This window comes from Stegostoma tigrinum, chromosome 15 (genome assembly GCF_030684315.1).
Source record: "Stegostoma tigrinum isolate sSteTig4 chromosome 15, sSteTig4.hap1, whole genome shotgun sequence".
Lineage (NCBI taxonomy): Eukaryota > Metazoa > Chordata > Chondrichthyes > Orectolobiformes > Stegostomatidae > Stegostoma > Stegostoma tigrinum.
In genome coordinates, this window is record NC_081368.1 from 16,977,996 (window position 1) to 17,001,888 (window position 23,893).

At 41.5% G+C, this 23,893-nt stretch overlaps 1 protein-coding gene across 2 annotated transcripts in view; it reads left to right on the forward strand.

The window, feature by feature from the left end:
- The window catches only part of ophn1 (oligophrenin 1), a 194,255-nt gene that overhangs the window by 143,445 nt on the left and 26,917 nt on the right, over positions 1–23,893 (forward strand). Inside the window, exons 20-22 of one of the 2 annotated variants that reach the window (XM_048544225.2) lie at positions 10,748–11,101; positions 16,085–16,247; positions 20,100–20,150. In XM_048544225.2, the coding sequence (XP_048400182.1) occupies positions 10,748–11,101; positions 16,085–16,247; positions 20,100–20,150 (568 nt within the window). The remainder of the gene's footprint in view (positions 1–10,747; positions 11,102–16,084; positions 16,248–20,099; positions 20,151–23,893) is intronic. The other variant, XM_048544226.2, reaches the window with a different exon arrangement.

Below are 23,893 nucleotides of genomic sequence, written 5' to 3' on the forward strand. Positions count from 1 at the left end.
TTGCAACATCAGTTTAACAGGGTATTACCTGAGCTCCAGAGTTAAATTGCAAGAAGAAAGTACATAGCTAGGGTTGTCATAGAATCATTGAATCCCTGTTGTATTCTCTGGCATTTAGAAGATCAAGGGATGACTCAGTCAAACATTCCAAATCATAAAGGAAGAAATGTTTCCAATGATTGGAGAGCTTAGGAACGGGGCACAGTCTCAGTAAATTTGTACAGAAGCCAGGAATTGTTGTTGAGGAATGATTAATTCCCTGAATATTCTTTCTGCAATCTTTTAACAAAACCATTAGCATAGAGGAAGGTCTATCTTCCCCTTCCTTCCACATTCAGAGCAAACACTTTGGCCTGAAAATTGGCTCCTGGGAGGTCAGATTGCTGTAGAGATGATCTTCCCTGGTACTTTCCATAAGTTGAATTTCAACTACGCTGTCCTTAACTACTTCACTTGCCATTCACTGTCCAATTCCAGTTCTTTATGCAGTGTGGTAATAGCTTCACACTCTATTGCTAGGACACCCAACTCTCCTCATGTTTCCTGGCTATTAAACCTGCTGTTGCTTGTAGCTATTCTTACCAGGACATCAGCCATTTTATGCCATGTTAGTGTGTCTTGTGTCATCCTGTACTATCTGCTACAGCCCACCTCCAATCGTCTTGACACGTATCATCCACCTATATGTAGAATGGATCGCGCGCGCATATGCATGCACACACGTGCACCTCCTGCATGTCGCTGCTTTGCCCTTGAGCAGAGATCTCTGTCACCTTTCGGATCGGTTGCTTTCTGGTCAAATGACCAAAATATTGAAATTTTCCTTTTGTGGATGTCACTTTTTAAAAGTTCCCTTTGCTTTTACAATTTCAAGTTCCTTTTAATTTCTCTTATGATCCATGTATGCAATTTTTAGCTTTCACCCAAGCATCCACATTTCAAACATAGAAACCAGGAGCAGGAGTAAGCCATACAATTCCTGCTCTGCTTTTCAATATGTTCACAGCTGATCCTCTATTTCAGTGCCATATTCTGTTCTCCCCATACCCGAAGACCTCTCTCTTTTCTTCTACAATCTTTAAATTAATGTCCCATTTTCTCAGGCATGCAGGAAATTCGATAAAATGTGCAACTTTGATTTTTTTTTTCTTGTTACAAGCTTGAGTTTTCTCATTGTTCACATATCCTTCACCCTTCACTATATTACACCTGGCTATCTCTCTTCTATATTTTGCAATGTGATTGCTGCCTTGTCGTAAACATTGTTAAATATGTTTCTTCTGTTTGTGTAGGAGCCTCACCACTTTTCTCTTGGCCATGTGCATAGTGGTGATGCGCTCCATGATGCTGAGGCCAACAGATAAGGAATAAATAAGGTTTGATCCCCTCTTTTTTTTCGCGTTGAGATAAATCATCTCATCCCTTTGGCAGTGGGATCAGCTTTATGAAAGTGGCATAAAAGTGAGCCTGTTTTCTACCACCTTGTTATAATTAGGTGAGCAATCTAGAAAGCACAAAGGTGTAGATATTGGCTGAGGATGGGGGCAAGGTTGATTGTTGAGAGTTCAATAAGATTTTGCTTTTTCCAGTAGCTACCCGGACAGGCACCTAGTACCAAGGGATGCCTCCAAGATATCTCTGACAATCTTGCACAGTTGACGTGACCAGCAATTGTTTTGGCATAATTTTTTTCTTTAAAATTCATTGCAGCATCTCACTAAGCTGTGCAGTTTACCCACTGAGCTATTAGCAAGAAATGAGCCTCTGGGACGAAGATTTATAGTAAACCATTCCTAACTGTGAACATATTAGTTCACTGTTAGACAGAGGACAAATGCTGCAATGAGAGTGCAGTCCCCAACCTCAGCCCTCCCAGCTCAATCCTTGCCTCCATTCTTGCCAAATCAGCCAACATGCTCTGTTGGGTAATCTCTGTTGGAACAATTCTGGAGAGTGGATTGCTGCTTTCCACTTGGACTTTGTCCTACATTTCAGTGAGCATGGAATGGAAATTTCTCTGTGTGGCCTTTTGCCTTTCTTTCATATTGTTGTTGACCAGGCCTGCCAAGGGATGGGAGCTGGTTAACTAGATCCTGTGCCTGCCCCTTGCATTCTGCAATGTTGAAATAGGGCTGCGTATTTTCTCCCCCCCAGTCGGATCTTGTTCTATTAAGCAGAGTTATCAGCCGGTAATGCTGGATGTGATTTTATGGTGTTGATCATTTTACGTGTCTGAAGCTCTCGCTGCTTGGCGCCAATGCTCGTCTCTTTCGTGAGACCAGTGGTGTCTGGTTTGATCAATTGCTTGCAGCTGTTAGGTGGATAAACTATCAAAATCCTTGTTTTTCCTTTTTAATATGCTTCTGGAGTTTAACTACACAGACTTTAGGTTGGAATCCTAATTACAGGGCTGGCATTAAAGGAATTTAATTCAGTGAGCTAGTGTTAGTGAGAGATGCCCACCATTTTTTCCCATTTTTTGTTTCCATTTGTGGTGAACATATGTGACTGCTCTGCTTGAACGGTGCAAGGCTGCCTGGCATTTTTAGAAGCCTGTTCATTGATTTGGTAACTGAGGAGGGAAGGGAATTGATGGGATAAAATCTTGGTAACAATTGTTTAACGTGAAGATGATTTCATGCTGTGAAACGTATCCCTTTCATGTTCCACTTTTCCCAGATGTGCCGTCTGTACTTTGAGTGCCACTAAGTTTTCCATCTCTATTACTGGAGTATTGTTCCATACATTTTCTACCCCTTGTACAATGTTCATTCTGATTCATTAGCTTTACTTTCTACTACCTAACAAGCCTAATCATTCATGAAGGTGGGGTGGTCATGGTTAGGATTGTTGTATTCTGACATCATGACAATTGATCAAAACTGCAAAGAACTACAGATGTTTTAACTTTTAATTCCTGAAGTATTTTTTTAAAAAATAAGGCTGCTACAAATTAAGTGCTGTCTGGAAAAATCCCGTGTGGGACCCATGGAATGTTGCACATGGTAAATGTCAGGGAATCTTCAAACACTGAGACACATAAAAAGAGAAAATGAGGGGGTTGACGGTTTTCCCACACCGCCCTTATCTCAACAGTCACCTCTTGTAGGTTTTCCTTTGGTGGTTTTGTCCAGTAGTATACAAAAATGGACTGGTTTGTGTGCTACTAGGAGAAGGTGTATGAGTGAACTGAAGTTTATGGTACTAACTAGGGTTTGAATGTTGTATCAGAGATAATGGGAACTGCCGATGCTGGAGAATCCAAGATAATAAAGTGTGAAGCTGGATGAACACAGCAGGCCAAGCAGCATCTCAGGACCACAAAAGCTGACGTTTCGGGCCTAGACCCTTCATCAGAGGGGCTCTGATGAAGAGTCTAGGCCCGAAACATCAGCTTTTGTGCTCCTGAGATGCTGCTTGGCCTACAGTGTTCATCCAGCTTCACACTTTATTATCTTGGGTTTGAATGTTATTGTGTTGTGAAGGTGACAATTGAACTACCTACAGGTAACCCCTGCATCGCAGGTAAAAAGTATCTCTTGCTGTGAGTGCTAGAAACCAGATAGTAAGCAAGCCAGTCAAAATCAAACAGAACTTTCTCACGTTGCTGCCAAACAGCCAACTGTTGAAAGAAAATGTGACAAGAGGATTTCATTTAGTCCGTTGAAGTCAAGAATCCCAAAATAGATAAATAAAAACCAAAAGAACTGCGGATGCTGTAAATCAGGAACAAAAACAAAGTTGCTGGAAAAGCTCAGCAGGCCTGGCAGCATCTGTGAAGGAGAAAATAGAGATAACATTTCAGGTCCAGTGACCCTTCCTCAGAATGTTCCACTATCTGTTCTACGTGAGCCACACACAGGCTGAACAGTATATCGTTTAACTTATGACATTTTTTCTTTATTCCTAATCTGAGTGTATTATGTGTTGCATTATTAATTCATTTCTTGTTTAGTAGCCAAGAAATTCATTCTCTCATTAACCTAAGAGCGCCTGGTTAAACTGGTGTCTTCTAAAACATAAATTTATATTTGGTTTAGCAGAATGGTGCCAAAAGGTAAGGGGTCCTTTTCTCTAATTAAGCTTGTACTAGTCAACTGAGTGGGGGATAGGGAAGAAGCCAGTTCATACCCACCTCACCTTGAAGTGTCACATTTTGGGTGATCCAGTCTGTAACTGTGATAATCTAGGGAACATCACCCAGGGTCTGTCTGTGTCAAATTAGACTCTAGTCTGGGATTCGAACCCACAAACAAAGCAAAAGAATTAGTTTAGATAAACTGTCACTTTGAGACTAATTTTAAAGCAGAAAAAAGCCACCAAAGACTCTCTAGAACTTGATGCAACAGCAGCATGTAAATTTATATTTGATACATGTTCCTGGCCAAATTAAGGTAAGTTACTTTTGAGGATTTTAAAAGTTCTGTTGTATAAACATGTTCTGGCGAGAAGGTTAGTTAGGATTAGAAGCCAAAATTTCCAAAGGGATGGCCGGTAGCATGCAGGTGGAAATTGAGGATGATGAAATGGATAGATTTAAAGGGTAGAAGGATTCAAATTGGAGCAGAGGAAATTAGAATTTCAAGGAAAACAGAATTTTTAAAAATACGTTCAGGTTGTGGGTGTTGTTGTGCCAGCAATTATTGCCTGTCCCTAGTTGCCGTTGAGAATGTGGAGGTGAGCTATCTTGAATTGCGATCAGAGGTAATGGGAACTGCAGATACTGGACAATCCGAGATAACAAAGTGTGGAACTGGATGAACACAGCAGGCCAAGCAGCATCTTGTGCTCCTAAGATGCTGCTTGGCCTGCTGTGTTCACCCAGCTCCACACTTTGTTGTCTTGAATTGCTGCAGTCCACATGATGGAAATAGAAATGGGAAAGTGAGTGAGCTGTAAAAGTGAGTAAAGAGCAAGGAGGGAAGAGAATTTCAGGAAAGCTGACTTGAAAAGGTGTTTGAACTAAGGGAACTTCAGTTACAGAACCTTACTGTGTTGCGTGCAGAAACTGGCTCAGTCTTGAAGTGGAGGAAACTTGGTTTGCTCATTTAATTCCCAAGTTTGAAGAATCAGAAATGTGCAGGTAGCACAGCAATTAGCAGTAAGTCCAATATTTGGTCTTTATTACTGTAGATAAACTTTCAGGAAAAGTGCATGAGCTTTGCTTCCTATTGTCTAAGGAAAGAGCCACAGATTGAGGCTGTTTTTAAGTGCATGTGAGTTAAAGCCAAAGCTATACCACCAAAAATTCCATACCATTGGGAGGTGACCAAATGCAGTGGGAACTTGAAAGGTTAATGTGGCCCCTGATGAAAACCTATCTGAGCTAATTTTTCCTTGCGGAATAATGCCCTTCCCAAAAAGAGAGGAACATACTGTAATTGGATCCAGACAGGCAGGCACACTGGCCAATGATTGCGAGCGGATCCACAAACCTCTATTTGCAAAGAAACCCTCTGCTGGTCACCGCCAACCAACTGGAAAGGTTCGAGTGGGGAGTGTGATAGGAAAAGGAGTACCATGGGAGATAGGGAAGTGCTGGGAGGCTTCCTCTGTTCAGAATGTTTTATGTTAAGGTTAAAATGAGGCCAAGAATCCTGTGTTTCAACTGTCAAAATGTTGGTCATATCCTGCTCAACTGCTGGAGGTTACGGGAGAAACCTGTAGGATTTATCGGGGTATCAAGGATTTTGTATCTAACGGAGCTGGCCACATGCACCCACCCCCCCCCCCCGCTGCAGGGTGAAGTGAGTAAGCCTGTTGGGGTACTAATGTTCCTGGGAAATGACATGATGTTCCCTCTAGAGTGTAACGAGTGTCAAGGTGCTGGTGGTAAAGTGATTGAAGGATGGAACATACTCTTTACTGGGTGCAATGTGATCTTGTGATTGCACCAGTAACAATGTGTGTTATGCCCAGTTTGTCAAGGAGCAGACAATCCTGTCCACTTTGTGTATATACCAGAGACAATATTGTAAAATCTTTAATTTGCCATCCATCACAGATGATCCCAGACCTCAAGTTCCTGCAGATGGGCTGTGATGCGCATCATAGCCTATCCTGATCAAATATCACACACATGGAGGGTTCTGTAAAATCTGGCTCCGGAGCCTCCAGTCAGTTTTCTTCTCAAATGAGTGACAGAGCTCCCTAACATCAGTGCCACATGGTCAATGCAGGTTACAAGTTCTACAGCCTTAATTCTATCATTGATGTCACTTCCTTGCTTGGGCAGAATGTACTAAACAGTTCAAAATATTTAAAGCTGTATGAATTTTGGACTGATACTGTCTCTGATAAATTAGGGATACGTTTAATATGAAGCCTATACTCTTAGTGCATCATTTTCAAATCTCTCATACCCTGCTGTGTGTGTGACCTTCAAGGATCTTGGCTGACTAACGTTTAGATTTACAGGAGTTCTTGCATTAAGAATAGGCTATTCCTAGCATCTGGTTTACATTCCCCAAAGGACCTAGATTAGTTCACCAATGTCCATTTGTGAGCCACAGTGTGAACTGTCAGGAGTGATCTGGTGACAGCTGCCTTCCGCAAAGGGTTGATGTGGAAGGTAGATTCATTGTGAGACTGTCACTGTCGCCCTCCGAACGGCCCTACAATGATCATTGTACCTTTAACATATCCCTCCTCTCTGACCTCCTTTTAAAAAATTGCCCTCTTTTATAATTGCATCCCTCTCTCCAGCCTCACCCAACTGGAATTACGCTTCTCCTCTCTCTTTGATGATCTTGAAACTCAGAATTTTTTTTTTTACTTTTTTTATTCACTGGATGAGGGTATCACTAGCTAGGCAGCATTTATTGCCCAGAGGGCAGTTAAGAGTCAGCCACATTACTGTGGGTCTGGAATCATATGTAGGTCAGACCAGGTAAAGATGGCAGTTTCCTTCCCTAAAGGATATTTAGAATGACTGTAGGCTAACCACTAACTGCGTGCTCTTTGGACTAATGCCTTTCTAATGATTTGATTTTTGTTTTCTGATGGCTGGTCCTTGGGGCCTTGGCACTTTTCTCAATCATTCAAAAAAAAATCTGGTTTTCCTTCCCTAGCTGACTTTTGTACTGTAGGGCTGCTGTAACTGGCTCTGTAGACAAATCGATTTTCTTTGGTTATGGTTCGCCAATGAGTAGGAATGGTGTAGGAATGTTGACAAGCTCCCTCAAGCTTTCCTGTTGTATTAACAGTGAATCTGCAAAGCTGATATCCTTTCCAATGGGCAATCATCCTCTTGTGTGCAGTGAATGTTGGCTGGCCAACAGAAGACAGCGAGTGGTAGTAGAAGGAAAATATTCCGCCTGGAAGTCAGTGGTGAGTGGGGTTCCACAGGGCTCTGTCCTTGGGCCTCTACTGTTTGTAATTTTTATTGATGACTTGGATGAGGGGATTGAAGGATGGGTCAGCAAGTTTGCAGACGACACAAAGGTCGGAGGTGTCGTTGACAGTATAGAGGGCTGTTGTAGGCTGCAGCGGGACATTGACAGGATGCAGAGATGGGCTGAGAGGTGGCAGATGGAGTTCAACCTGGATAAATGCAAGGTGATGCATTTTGGAAGGTCGAATTTGAAAGCTGAATACAGGATTAAGGATAGGATTCTTGGCAGTGTGGAGGAACAGAGGGATCTTGGTGTGCAGATACATAGATCCCTTAAAATGGCCACCCAAGTGGACAGGGTTGTTAAGAAAGCATATGGTGTTTTGGCTTTCATTAACAGGGGGGTTGAGTTTAAGAGTCGTGAGATCTTGTTGCAGCTCTATAAAGTTTTAGTTAGACCGCACTTGGAATACTGCGTCCAGTTCTGGTCGCCGTATTATAGGAAAGATGTGGATGCTTTGGAGAGGGTTCAGAGGAGGTTTACCAGGATGCTGCCTGGACTGGAGGGCTTATCTTATGAAGAGAGGTTGACTGAGCTTGGTCTCTTTTCATTGGAGAAAAGGAGGAGGAGAGGGGACCTAATTGAGGTATACAAGATAATGAGAGGCATAGATAGAGTTGATAGCCAGAGACTATTTCCCAGGGCAGAAATGGCTAGCACGAGGGGTCATAGTTTTAAGCTGGTTGGTGGAAAGTATAGAGGGGATGTCAGAGGCGGGTCCTTTACACAGAGAGTTGTGAGAGCATGGAATGCGTTGCCAGCAGCAGTTGTGGAAGCAAGGTCATTGGGGTCATTTAAGAGACTGCTGGACATGCATATGGCCACAGAAATTTGAGGGTGCATACATGAGGATCAATGGTCGGCACAACATTGTGGGCTGAAGGGCCTGTTCTGTGCTGTACTGTTCTATGTTCTATGTTCTAATGAAGTATCACAGCCAATTGTTTACTCCAGAACTGTGACCATCTCAAAACGTGGGTCAGGCACTTGATGGATTTCTGTAACTGTTCCAGTCAGTGTGCTTTTTTCTTCATTGAAATAGCACTTTTCTTTTATCAATCTGAAGGGTAGTGCCTAAATTGTGTTCATTTACATGGGGAGTCAGTGGCCTATTGGACTAGTAATCCAGAGGTCCTGGCTAATGTGGGGACATGGGTTCAATACTCCAATTGAAGCAACTGGTGGAATTTGTATTCAGTGAATGTGGAATTGAAAGCTAATCTCTGCAATAGTGATCATGAAACTATGATCTGAAGAAGCATCATACCAGACTTGAAACATTAACTCAATTTCTCTCTCTACAGATTCTGCCAGACTTGCTGAATTTATCCAGTGTTCTGTGATTGATTCAGATTTCCAGCATTTGCAATATTTAGCTTATATGGGACTATAATCAATTGTAAAACCCCATCTGATTCACTGATATTCTTTTTAGGGAACGATAACTGCCCATCTGGTCTCCAGGTGGCTCCAGAACCACAGCAATGTGGTTGATCTTGACTCCCATCTGAAACGGCCAAGCAAGTTGCTCCAATCTAGAGCAGTTCGGGATGGGTAACAAACAATGGCTTTGCCAATTAATCCCGTAACGCATGTTAGACTAACAAAATAGAGAGCTAAAATATATGCAGCAGTGGAGCTGTGATCAGTGTCTGGAATACATGCACTAATCTGAATTAGACTTTGGACAGATGTGTTTACCATTTGGACAGTATACTCTGTTTTCTGGAATAATCTAGGTACAACCACCACCAGCCACCCCCCACAACTGCCTCTGCACCCACACAAAAAAGGTTTAATCCGCGCATTGAGGAAATATCAGAGATAACAGTGTGGAGCTGGAGGAACACAGCAAGGCATGCAGCATCAGAAGAGCAGGAGAGCTGATGTTTCTTTTCTGAAGAAGGGCCCCAACCCGAAACGTCAACTTCCATGTTCCTCTGTTGCTGCCTGGCCTGCTGTTTTCCTCCAGCTCCACACTGTTATCTCTGACTCCAGCATCGGCAGCTCTTATTATCTCTAAGGAAATGTCTGAATTGTTGAAAGAGCACTGATGCAACAACTTGAATCTCAGAAAATCCCAGTTCTACTAGACTCTTGTAGAAATATTGTATTTCTGGAAATTACTTTATTTCAAATCAGTTTGGCGCTCGCAGTGACTCACTGCGAAACTCTAGCATACACGGTGGTACCTGACTCTAGGAAATTGTGCAGGTTTCCACAGTAACATTGACATGATGCCATGGGCAAAATATTGAGTTCTGTGTTCTATTCCATAACGAACCAACTCACTTATGGAACACACTTGCGGGTAAGTGGTAAAGGTCAGACCAAAATGATTAGGGTATGACTGGAAAAACAACGTTTGCTGAAGCTTTTTAGTTTTTTGCTCATCAGGGCAATTTTCAAGAATTATGAGCGTAAAGGGATATAACATTTTATTCCCCATGAGAAGAATGCGGAGTGCCCAAGTTGATTCCACTTGACAACCAATCAGTACTCTTCTCATGCAGTGCAAAATGTTTTCCTTCACCTTTTGTAATTCTTGCAAACTGTCCTAATGATTGCTAAACAGAACACTTCATCAAACCTTGTCCTTTTTCAGCAGTACTCAAGTCCTACACTACCTAATTTATTGTTAATGAAGTCAGTAAAAAAACAACGGGAGGAATCCCACACACCTTGGTTTCAAGGTCTCTGTGGGCGGAGGGGAGGAAGGAAGGTTGGTTGTGAAAATGTTGAGCCTCAGATGTTTATCAGAACTGATCCCAGTTTGGTTTCATTGGTGGAAATTTATTGAGTCAATTAATTTATCAATGAAGTTGGAACTGAATCTAGTGCACTTCCATGGTATCTGGCATTCAGGGTAACAATCATGTCAAATTAGGTTTACTTGGGTAACCCTATTCATTTGGAGATATTGCTGTAATCTGTCCAAGTGCAGAGGTCATAGTTTCTTGAAAGGTATTTCTGGGACATTACCTGATCTGATTATCTTATTTTTCTACCTTAATATATTTTCACATTTCTCTGGGTGTGGTGAGGTGGTGGGAGCTATGAGGCGTGGAGGGAGAATAAAATTTTATTGGTTGAGTAATCAGGCATTAGCTGAAAGACAGAAAGCATCAAGTGCTGTAAAATTCTTCCTGTTGGAGTTTTGGAGGATGGCTGTAGGGAAAAGTGTAGATATATGCATACGCGATCCCAAGTAGAATTTGGACCGTAGCAACTAATGAGGAGTTCTCATTTCACCGTAATATAGTTTATCCTGTTGCGCCTGTGTTGTACAGTGCTTGAAGCTGAAAACAGTCAATCCGTAATCTCTACAAATTAAACAATCTCTTGTTTTGCAGACGATGTGGGAGAAGTAAACTACGACGCCAGTGGCGCCAATAGTCCAGAGACAGGTGGTGTGGGCTCCCCATCAAGCCCTGTACCTCTACAGCGAAATACTAGACCAGGTGTGGGCAGCCAGAAGGTGGCAGAAACTGAATCTTCTCTTCGGCAGGCCACAGGTAACCAGAATTGGCGGCCCCTCTCAGAGATGGAAGTAGGGAAATCCGTACCGAAAATGAAAGACGGAGGTTTGAAGCCAGCATCAAAGTCTATAAATGGGGTGCCACAGTCTGATCAGACCACTGCCAATGTGTCTCGAGTACCATCCTTGCGCACAAAGCCTACTTCCAAGATGTTTTACACTGAAGCTGGTAAATGCACTTTATATAATGTAGAGTATTAACTGGCATGCAATATTAACATTGCTCTTAACATGCTAGAGCAGTAGCGCTTTTTCCTTCCCCAAGTCTGGCCAGATGTTTCCACAATTTTAACTCAAATTGAAATTCATCAAGATAACTTTGATTCTATGAAGTAGTTTTCACTGGATTTTTTTTATTATTCATTCATGGGATGTGGGCATTGCTAGTTAAGCCAGTATTTATTAGCTGTTCCTAGTTGCCCTTAAGAAGGTGGTGGTAAGCTGCCATCTTGAGCCACTGCAGTCCATGTTCTGAAGGTCCACAATGTTGTTAGGGAAGGACTTCAAGGATGTTGATGCAGTGACAGAGATGGATCAGCAGTATGGTTCCACATGAGGATGGTGACTGGCTTGAGAGGAACTTTGCAGATGTTGCTGTTTCCCTGTACTGCTGCCCTTGTCCTTCTAGATGGCAGCAGCCATGGGTTTGGAAGATGCTGAATAGGGAGCCTTGGTGAACTTCTGCAGTGCATCTTGTACACACTGCTAATACTGACCATCGGTGATGGAGGGTGTGAATGTTTGTGAATATGGTGCTTGTCAAGTGGGCTGCTTTGTCCTAAGTCATGCTGAGCCTCTTGAATGTTGTTGGAGCTGCACTTTCATAGAAAGGTGGGGAATATTCTGTCACACTCTTGATTTGTCTTGTAGATGGTGGACGGGCTTTAGGGTGTCAGAAGGTGAGTTCCCCGTTGCAGGGTTCCTAACCACCGTGTTATTTCTTCCTAACCTCTGGACCTGGTTTTGTAACCACTGCATTGACATGGCTAGTCCAGTCCAATTTCTAGTCAATGGTAATCTCAGAATATTAATAGTGAGGGAATTCAGTGATGGTAATGTCATTTATTGCTAAGCGTTGACGGTTAGATTTTCTGTTGTTAGAGATGCTCATTGCCTGGTACATATGCAACATGAATGCTACTTGCAATTTTCAGCCCAGGCCTTGCTATAAATGAATATGGACTGCTTCAGTCTCCAAGCAGCCATGGCTGGTGTTTAACATTTTGCAATCATCAGTGAACATCTCCATTTTGGATCCTATGATGGATGGTCGGTCACTGAAGCATCTGGAGATGGATAGCCCAAGGGTATTACCTTGAACTCTTGCAGAGGTGTCCTGGAGCTGAGACAATTGACCTCGAAAAAACATGAGCATCTCTCTTTGTACCAGCCATAACTCCAATCAAAAGAGAGATGCTCCCCTAATTTCCATTGTCTCCAGTTTCACTAAGGGTCCTTGATGCCATAGTAAGTCAAATGTGCCTAACATCAAGGGCTGTGACTGTCACCGTTTTAATTTAATAGCTACCCTTTTTTGCTATTAGTTCCATCAACCAATATCGATGGCACAAGTCTAGAAATTGGGTAACGACGTCCTTGTACAGTATATATTTAATAAAAGAAGAGGGTAACAGCTGAGAGGAGTGTGTGGAGTAAATTTGGCCCCAAACCATGTGGATAAATTTGAAACCCTGATATGGCTAATTGCATCCATAAAAATGATGTTCAATACCTTCGTTGATATGAGATCTGATGCTATTCTCCCAGTTTTTGAACGCTTAGGTGTTATGTAAAATGCATGGTTTGCCTTACAAGTATCTTCTGTGAGATTTGTGTATTTGGTTGTCAGCTAACCGGGTGTGTTATACAGGTGAAAATATATAACTATAGGAATGCTAAGAATGGAGGGAGTGGGGAGCTGAAATTGCAGATACCCTCCACTGTGTTGAATAGGATAGATTTTTAACAGACGTAGGAACTCATAACTGGGTATCCATGAGATGCTGTAAAATATCTGCAGCAACAGAATTATATTAAACGTCGATCTGTGAGAGAAGCTACGGGATCAACCCTGATTCAATGAAGTGTGCATGAGGGCACACCAGGAACAGGGATGCCTGAAATTGAGATGTCAATCTGGTGATGCTATGATATAGGACTACGTATGTGCCACATAGCTAAGGCAGCAACTGCTAGACAGAGCTGAGTGATCCTGCGACAAATGGATCAGATTTCACCTCTACAGTTCTGCCATTTCCAGTTGCGAATGGTAGTTGACAATTTGAGCCAGCAATGCTCATCTCCCATGAATCAAATTTACTACTTTTCCAAAAGAAGATGTTTGAAGTCAGCAAAATAAGGAACACAGCCACTAACAAGAGGATATGTCATGATAGACATATTTCCTCACCCTCCACCATGCCAAAAAAATCATGTGCACTTTGAATGCAGTGCAAAAGCGTTTTTTTCTGAGTGAATAGTTGTTGCTGGTGAAGGCTAGAGGCACTGGTTGTTGGGTCTGAATGGAGAATTGCAGATGGTGGTGGGTCAGCATCTGTGGGTCAATAACTGCCAGACAGAATCCAGAAACTGCATTGTGTGCCTGATTAAATTTAATGTTAAATATTTTGAAAAAGCTTACAAAACTCTGTAATGATGGCAATGGATTCTGAAGTAAACTTATGAGTAAGACATAGTTACTTGCACAATCATTTTCCACCAGGATTCAGCTATGAGAGTAAAGTACTACTGCTGTAGTCCTAGCTGTGGCTAGTTAACAATTTTTATTCGAGAATACTAACCTAAGTGTTTTAAAAAGAGCTCTGTCTTTATCATGAGAACGTTGATCTAGATTGTACACAGCAACCTCAATAAGAGCTACATGCTCAAAGTCACCAGTTCAATGCTTTACAATTCTGATTTTATTGATTTTAGTTTCTTTTAAACCTTACTAGATAACTAATTCCATTAAGGCTGACAGCAACCTCTTTGCTTAATGTATAAACTGTGACCTTGGTAAGTCTCCACTAGCACAGTTGAAAGCCCCCTGCATGGGCATTTGGTTCAAGCAAATTAGTTTTAAAATTTGCTGGCTTAGGATTCCTAGTTCCCATTTCAGATCCATGACCCAAATGCACAAAATAAATTAAATGCAAAATCCGTTTGTCCTCAAGTCATGACCTAAGAAGTTTGCCAGTAATTCATCAAATGAGCCAGGGTAGGATGTAAAAGATTGGAGTCCAGTAACAAGACATTACTAGGAACATAGGGCAAACTGTTTGCTGAGCAGGTTTGATTTGTTGCTTAGCCATTTAAATGGTAGTCAGCACAACAACTAGTACATATTGTCACAGACAGCCTCTTCAAGTTATGTTTCTGTTGAGCATTTGGGTTAGGCTGTGGATATATTTCCGTGATAATTACGCTCTTAGAAATGTAGATAATAGTAACAAAGAAAGGCTATTGTGTCTTTGAATCTGTTCTGGCATTCAGTAAGACCATGGGTGATAATCCTATTCAGTACTCGTTTCCATTTTCGCCTCACATGCATTGACCCATTTCGCCCTAGGCACTATAACTGGAAATATTCAACATTTCAGCCTCAGCCATTTTCTATGGCAGAGAATTTGTAGGCTCACCGTTCTCTCTGGGTGGAAAAAAAATCTCCTCACCTCAGTCCTGAATGACTGACTACTTCGTATCCATAGACCAGGGTCCATGGGTCTGGACTCACTAGTCATTAGTTACTTGGTTAACTTCACAATTAATTTCAGACTGTCACATTATCTGTATGATTAGTTGCTGCTCCACAGCCCTCCAGCTTCATTTAGGCCCCCTAATTTTTCATGGAATTCTTTACATTCCAGGAGGTATTGCACCCTGAACAGTTCTTATGTTTTGGGTTCTAAAGTCAGAGGCTATAAGACAATGGATGCTTGTGAAGTTCGTTATTATGATATCTTGAAAGCTGGCTTTATTGTTATTGAAAAGTTTTAATAAAATGCTTTCTCTAAAATATATCTTTTTTAAAAAGAAAATCAAAACCTAAACGAGGGAAAGCAGAGGGGCATTAATGTGTGTATGATATTTCTCTTTGCGCTGAATGTGGTTATAACCATTATAGTTCAGGAATTATAAAGTGTACAGATCCATCCTTTGAGGTGTAACATTCAGAATAGGAAAGACGAATTGTTCAGATTGTGTCAACTTGTTCATCAAGCAGCATTGTGCTTGGAGTCCAAACTCATTAAAGATGGAACAAAAAGAAAATTGCTGGAAAAGCTCAGCAGGTGTGGCAGCACCTGTGAAGCAAAAAATCAGAGTCAACATTTTGGGTCCAGTGACCCTTCCTCAGAACTCAGATCAGTCAGCATGCTCACAGAGAAGGAAAGGAAGCAAATCTTGCACTGTAGATCCCCGTACCTCATGGAACATTCTGCCCCATCAGCCTCTATCTGCCAACCCACACTGGCTGTTCACTCCTGTGAAGACCACCAGCAGGAAGTCATGACCCTGAGTGGACATCATCTTTGAGTCGAGAGTAGGCCGATGAAATCAGAAGAATCTGAGATTTAATCATTACTTTGATTTAAGCTAAACTTGGTTGTTGGTGATGGGGGAGCTATGAGTCTTTCTGGGCTGATGTGGGAATACAGTGAGCAGTGATCTGTGTTAGAAAGCAGATACTTTATCAATCTGATGAAAGGCAGTATTCAAAATGGAGATGAAACATATTGATCACTAACCATAGCCATGCTTGGAAACACTTATCTGGTTGAAGCAGCTGAGTTCATGAAGGACGACAATATCTCCCACAAACTGTTTTCAATGGAGGAAAATTTGCATGTGGAAAGGGACACATTTAACCATTTTATTCTATTCAACAAAGCTTTTCATAATTAACTAAACCATAACTTCTAACAATGGGGCTAAGTTAAATCCAGGGAAAGGATTGCTTTTATTTTGCAGATGAAATTAAGGGAAACTCATGATTTAAGGAAACAGATTTAACTATTAACAACAGGTTTTCCCCGGAGAGCATCTATAGTTTTCTGTTCCCAGAACATGTTTCTCTGTTCGTGAAAGCAATAATTGCACAGTGATTGGATGTTGTTTGTCAGTGTGCAATAATTTTACTTTTTTCCTTTCTCAGGTGATTATAGTAATGTTAATGTACAGCGAGCTCATCAGGAGAAGACCTCCTCTGGCCTGCAACGTCCTCCCATGAGACCACCAGATCCTCCTTGTCGAGATAAAGTTACTCCAGTGCTGAAAGCAGAGCAGTCCACTAGCACGGAAGATACTTCATCTTCTGTGTAAACATTGTGCTTTTGTTTCTCCTGTTTTCTTGACAATTTTCTCGCATTATCTTGTCATTGGCTTGCAATGAAGTGTAGCTTCAAAAACAACCACCCTTGCTTTTTGTCATGAAAACCCATAGCCCCAGTGAATCCTTTGTCTCTTTTTCTCACTCTCTCATTCTCTCTTTCTCCTCTGTCTGTCTGTCTCTCTCACCCTGTCTTCTCTCTCCCAACCCCCACCCCTCTCTCTCTCTCTCACACACACACTCTCTCTCTCTCTCTCTCTCTCTCTCTATCTCTCTCTCTCTCTCTCTATCTCTCTCTCTCTCTCTCTCTCTCTCTCTCTATCTCTCTCTCTCTCTCTTCCCCCTCCTTGTTCCTCACTCCCCACCCATCTGTCTCTTTTCCCTCTCCTGGCTTTTCAGAAGGGATCATTAGAATCAAAGCAAAGCAGGGAGGTCGGACACAATGTCCCTCTCCCTGTTGGCTCTGGCTTGTTCTTAAGGACCTTGCAATTGGGATCTCTAGAGGAGATCTGAATTGGGCACAGACTGGACACTGAACTTGGGGCGACATTTGAAGGTGGGCAGTGCTTGTAAAATGCAGCGTGTGACCTGCTCATCACCTACCTGCCCTCCCCAGCATTGCTGGGACTGCACATCTGCCAGGCAGATCAGTTGGGGGCAGCTGTTTAAGGCTGGACTACTTCAGCCGGAGTCTTGCATAAACTGATGAGCCGTTGTCGAGCATGAAGTGGCTGCTAGGTAAACAGTATTATTGTGGGAGGGCTCCTGACTGACTTCTAACTCTGGGTGGGTGGGGACCATACCGCTTCACAGCACAACCTCTCATTCAGTTCTGCTGGCTGAGGTATTGAACAAGCTTTTTACTGTGCGTTTAATATACTGTGAGAATAGTAAGTACGTTGATCTGTTATCACAATTCTGGAATTCCTTACCACTCTCCTGGAATTAAATCTCCTTTTCCTCTCTCTTCATTAAGATGATAATTGTGGATTTTGCTGTTAAAGACTTTTCTGCTGATTTTTTAAAAAAAACCTCTCGAGTTTAAATTAACCCTAACAAATATGGTCTGAGAGACTAATTCAATCAGATGATGAGAAAAGCAAGCAATTGGAAATAAGGCAAAGTGAAGAGAGTTAAACAATGTTGAAGCACCTCTGGTTATTGAGAGTTGGCAGTAGTGAGGGAATAAATAGATAAACTTCAGATTTGGCATGTATTTTCCAAACTGTCTAGTTTCAAGTTAAACTGCAAATCAAAAATCAGTTCATTAAATGGTAGAAGAGGGTCCAAGGCCAAAATGGCCCTTTGCTGTTCATATGGGAGATTTCCTTGTCTCTAATTTCAGAAGAAAGGTCATAAAACATAGAGAAATATCATGAGATCAAGGTAATCACGCATTGGCTTCACAGCCCAAGCAGATTAAAGCCTTATTCCCTCTAAACAACAATATGTTGCACAGACAGACTTAAATAGAAAGTAGACTTATTGAAGAAAAATAATAGCTAATATCACAAAGCTGTTTATAATCTAATTCTTTTGAATACGGGTCTGTTTGCCAATATGTTGCATTGAAATTGTTCCTAAATGAAGCTAGACCTTTTACAGAAAGCTGGGGTTTTAACCCTTGCAATGAGAACTTGGCATCTAAAGCACTGTGCTGTTTATTATCTGAAAGTTGGTTATTTTTACTTTTCACAGAAAATTATTTGTCATGATCTGTCTCAGGTTTAGTACAAACACAGTTTTTAACTTTGACTGATGAATGCCAAGATATTTCTCCCATGTTGAAGTTTAATTTTGGTTAGAGATGTGCTCTCAGGAAAAATTTCTCCATTTTATAAGCAGATTGAACTGGCAATTGTTTCATATTGTCGGATTCTGTATCAGTTACAGGATTAAAACTTCCCGACAACACACTCTGCTAGTCTGGCCATGCTAGGTTAGTGGATGTAACCTCGGGCAATCCATTTGTATTAGTTTTGCGGACAGCCTTCTGAATCTCTAACTTTGATTATATCTTTGGCCAGTTTTTATATTTTTTTGGGACTGGGATGGAATTTTAATGCAAATGGCTCACGGTCTTTCTTTTAAGTCCACATCGACTTCAATGCCTGTTTCTGCTCCATTTTGCTGCTGGCCATGAGGAAATGCCAAGACAATATCCCAAATCAACTCGGGCCTCACCCTGAAGTGGTATTGCTGCAGATTCTCCTGCTGATTTGTAATTAAAACCTAAATAGGGCTCAGTCTTATTTTGTGCCATTTTCGTGCTCATCTTGCACTTTTAATGAATCAAATGGTGTAATCAAAGGTTTTTTTTTACTGTTTAATTGCTGCCCATTGATTCACTAGAATTTTGAATGTAGCAGTAATGAAGCTCAAGGACCATTGCAAATCTAATTTATTCATAGCTGTCACAACCAAATGGGTGTTCTAGGCTTATATGAACACTGTATGTCAAGAAGTAAGCCCCCACAGAGACTATTTTAAGCATTTCTTTTTTATTTTTTCCAATGAGGTTTACCATTTCTCAATGTAGTTGGAGTATAGTCCTTCACTGTGTCATGGACATCATGGAAGTACTATTTAGCACGATAGGAAGGGGATTGAAATTTGTCCAGTTTATTTCATACGATGCCCTAATTGACAGATTTTCACGAAATATGTGTGGGTTGATTTGGAATTCTGGTGCCAAAAGTGAAAGGTTAGTGTCGATCAACTCACTACACCACCAAACCTTTTTGTTTTTCTCCTCATTTTGCCTCCTCTCCTGCCTCCACTTAACTCTGTCTTCTGAAACTATTGATTGATGTTGGGGTTTGCTTGGGCCGGTGCCTATCCTGAATGAGCTGAATAGCTAAATAACAATAGTGGCTGTGGCATCCGTGGTGGACCCCTTTCACAAATGGCATCCACCTTTGCATGCATTAGCTAATGCATAAGAGAAAAAGAGGCTGGCTGTAGCTTTGCTTCCATTCCCTTGTTATGTTGTGACCTGCACACACTCAAGTCTGAGATAACAATGTGTAGAGCTGGATGAATACAGCAGGCCGAGGAGCAGGAAGGCTGACGTTTTGGGCCTAGACCCTTCTTCCAAAAGGATCCAGGCCCGAAACATCAGCCTTCCTGCTCCTCTGATGCTGCTTGGCCTGCTGTGTTCAGCCAGCTCCATGTCTTGTTATCTCAGATTCTCTAGCATCTGCAGTTCCTGCTATCACCGAAACAATTTTAACCACTCTCCAGTCTGCCTCTGCTCCGTTTTGCTTAGGGCAAGTCACTAGTACTTGCTGACTTTTGATTGTGCTTGCCATTTAACACATGGAGCTAAATCATTGTGTTGATCTTGTGGATTTTCTTTTTGCTTTTGGGTTTTGAATTTCAGTTTAAATGGGTCAACAAAATTAAAACCATTTATTTGAAAGAAATTGCAGACTGTTCTTTTTCTTTGGCCCACACATTGCCTTTACAAGCAGTTTCTAGGTAAGCAACACCTTGGCGCCTGGGTAGGCAACATAATGCCAGTTCATAGCAACAACTATTAAACTCTTTTGTTTCTCCAAAATTGTCACAACTGTGATAAAATTCTGTGCTTTTTAATGAACGTGATTATTTCTCAAGCTGTTTGGACAAATATACCTTTTTTGATTTGCATGTTAAAGAAGACATCCATTTCACTTACACCACCAAGACAAACAACTTCATAACTACTATTAACCTTTCGAGCGAGAGTGCAATTCTAGCAGGCAGTCACTGGAACACAGAGTTATAAACTTTCCTGTAGGATTTATGATAGTTCACATTTTGCAAGGGAATTCATAGACTTTGCTGTTTTAATTTTTAGGGTTGCTTCCAGAGCCAAGTTTTTCGAAAATGCTGCTAGAAAAACAGGCGGGTAAGAGACAATAATTACTATTGATGTCTTTTCATAAGCAATGAGTATGCCCCTTTACTAAAAGCCCAGTGAAGAAATCTTCAGTTACTAAAAGGCTTTTCATCCTAATAACCTGCATGAATTTTTTAAATTTTTAATTCATTAATGCCTTAAGGAGGAATGATTTTACCAAAAAAATTTAATTGGCAGGATTTCAGAACAGAGAAGATCGCTCAGAGTGATTTAAGCTCAAGTTCTGTTTAATATATCTCAGCGTAAAACATTGGCCACTGGTTTGTACTCTTTCATTTTAAATGCTTGCATCAACTTTCGGTTGTTTTACTATTTCCCACCATGAGTGGATTTCCAGTGAAAGGTGTTGCATAGTCAAAAAGTAGAGGAAAGTCTAATGGTTGAATTCTTCCCATACTGTTAAGTTATTAATCTGGGCTGCACTGCCTTGGAGTTGGGGAGATGTTTATGGCAGGGCAGTTGGTTCCTGCTCAATATGATGCATATACGCCCAATTTGTGGTGCTTACGTCAATTAAACAAAATGACCAGGAATTTCATTAGAAATTCAGCCAATGTAACTCTGGCAGAAGACTCTCTGAAACTCTAATACATGCTAAAGCAAGGTTACTCTCCGGATCCTCTTGCTGGAGTTGTGGTGGCTGATCAGGTGATACCTTCAGGAAATTCCTCTTTTTGAAATAGGCATGTTTGTAGTATCTAGTTTGAGTGCATCTGCAGTTCTGTTGGATAGATACTGACATCCATTGACTGCCCGGGCATTTGTAGTTTCTGAGCAAGGGTTAATGGATCCAAATGTTGACTCTGATTTCTCTCCACAGATGCTGCCGGATCTGCTGAGCTTTTTCGAGCAGTTTCTGTTTTTGTTGCATTTGTCATTTTTTTTTAAACATAGTAAGGAGCATTTTGGAAAATCAGGCGTCATGCTTAATGCCAGGGGTCAATTCCGAACCATGAAATCTTGATGGCAAAATCAAAGTTGCATTTACTGTTTTCATTGAACCCCGAGATTTCTGCAGATGCATGAGTTAGGTGTTTTTAGACAATTTTAGTTCAAAGCAATAAATGGTGATCACATTAACTTTTAGTTCACTTATCCCTTTCACAGATTCCCAAAACCTATTTTGGAATTATTTTATTGGACCATTCTTTGAGTAAAGTATGTACAGGTATAATGTACATTTAATTGTCTGTCAGATTCTTCTTCAAATTGGATCATTGGAGAAAGCTGTGGTAAGAGTCTAAGAGCGAAACAGAAGATTGGATTATAATCTACAAAGTTATTTGTGCAGAGTAAAGTTGGATTTTTGACTGTTTTGAGCATCACAACATAAACTAACAACCATATTTTGGAAAGTTGGCGTTTCCACCAGAGTAAATGCTTTTCACGTTGAAACTTGCAGGAATGAATGATAATGGTTGTCTACCGGCTGTCACATTTCCATTGTGGATGCATCTTGGGTGTGTCAACACAGCCCTCCTGTAACTGCATGTGGGGTAGATTAAGTAAGGAATGGGGGGAAAATATAAATGAGTGCCCAATTCGGGGAGGGGGAAAAATGCCTTTCATGGCCACCAAATGATTTCAATTGCTTTACAGCCAACGAAACACTTTCCAAACTGTGATGACGTTGGAACCCAATATACTCTCAGCACGCTCCAGAACCAGCAATGTGATAACACTCAAGAGAACTTGTTTTTGTAATGTTGATTCAGCAATGAATATTAACCATAATGCTGCTGCTGTTCACAGCCATGAGATTGCATGTACCCAACTCAGGGGATCAGACAAAGGCCCACATGTCACTCTTCCTCCAATGGAGAGCTCAATGATGTGAGTGTAGCAAAAACCTTTGATTTTTGTGCTCAAACTCTGGAGTGGGACTTGAACCCAGAACCTTCTGAATCCGAGGCAAGATTGCTACCTATGACACATTGACTGGCATAGATACAGCATAGCACTCATCATGGCTTTTTAAATTTTTTTTTCACCTTCATGTTGATGGTGATTAGAATTAAAATGGCCCAATTCAACGTCCGTAGGCAGCTGTAACCAGAGGAAACACATTTATGACAGTTAGCTAAACAAACCCAGGAGGGAAAGATAATTTTTTCAAACATGAGTTTTATGGTCTGGAATACGTTGCCCGAGAATGTGATGGAATTAGATTGAATAGAAATTGAAAAATAAATTAAATACTTGAAAGGAAAATCCCACAGGGCTTTGTGAAAGAGGAAAGGCACGGAAAAATTTAGAGCTTTTCGAAATCTGTGCGTGCTCAAAGAATTGATTTGCCTCCTGTATTTGTATGATGTCATGAAACAAGGTGAGATAAACCAAGGTAGAAGGTAAATGAATACGATATTTCCCACTGAAGAGCTACATGCAGTATGAACAAATTTAGATTCTTTTATAATCAAGTGCTTTCATTCTTGGAGATTAGTCGTTTACACATTATAAATGCAATTTGAAGCGTTGGAATGTGTACACGTTTACAATTGGGAATTGGGTTTTCACTCCGCTGAGGGATGACAGTTCAGTGTGAAACTTTGAAATACATACATTCAAGAGATGTGGGTACACTTGAAGTGATACAGGTTTATTCAGAAGGCACAGCAAACATTCAGGCAAATCTTGGCCTTCATTGTAAGGGGCTTGGAATACCTGGCTTATAATCTTTTGAGAGGCTCTTTTAGTTTAGCATTTGTCTGGGTGGTCCAGCTCAGTTTCTAGTAATCACAAAATGTTGCGAGTGGTGAATTCAAATGGTGCTGTCATTAAATGTCAAGCAGAGTTAACATTTCGGGTCCAGAGATCCTTCTTCAGAAGGGTGACATCAATTGTCCTGCTCGCTGATGATCAGGCATGTATTTAAAGCAGACTGTTGGGATCACACCAGCTGGAAAGAGTCCCATATCCCCTCCTTATGGGAGGGCAAGCTATGCTAAGTGCTTTAATTAGCCAACAGCAATCTGGCCCTGAGATCAACCACGTCAGGGGCAGGATTCCTGCCTCTCAAAAGATTTGCTGATTAGCGATAGGCTGTCAGCTGTACATTACAAGCAGCAATACTGCCTGCCACTGACTGTACATCCATCAGAGGCACCCGGAGAAACCCAGGCCACAGCTGAGTAAATGTGGAGGAGTGGGAGAGAGAGAGAAGAGTATCACCATGGGCAGGAGGCAGTTTTCTCAATGAACCCACCTCATCCCTTTCCTGATGCCTGGACCCTCGATTTAGGTACAGACGACCTGACAACAAAGGCTCATTCCTCCAGCATCCGCAGGAGCCTGCTTACAACCCCAAACAGATTTTTTTTTGGGGTTTCCACAGCAGAGTTGCCAATCCTCCCCTACCCTGGTTAAATATCAGCAGCGGGGGAATGAGGATTTCAGTTGGCAATGAGGTGGTAGGCCATCAATGAGGTTTCCCAACTCAGAACAGAGAGAGGAAGGAGAGCAGGGTCCTGTCTGCCAACTTCCTGGTCAACTAAATTATGATATCCCTCAGGAAGGAGCATTAAATTTTGCCCTCAGTTTGCATTCTTTCAGGGGCCTCTCCAGATCTCATTACAGTCTTGGTACAAATATGGACATTTTATCCACTGCTTGAGAGTGATTGGCCTTGACATCAGGGCAGTATTTGACAGACTGTGACATCCAGCAGCCTTAGCAACATGGAACCCATTTGGAATCAAAAGTTAGAGTTATACCTAGCACAAAATAGTTTT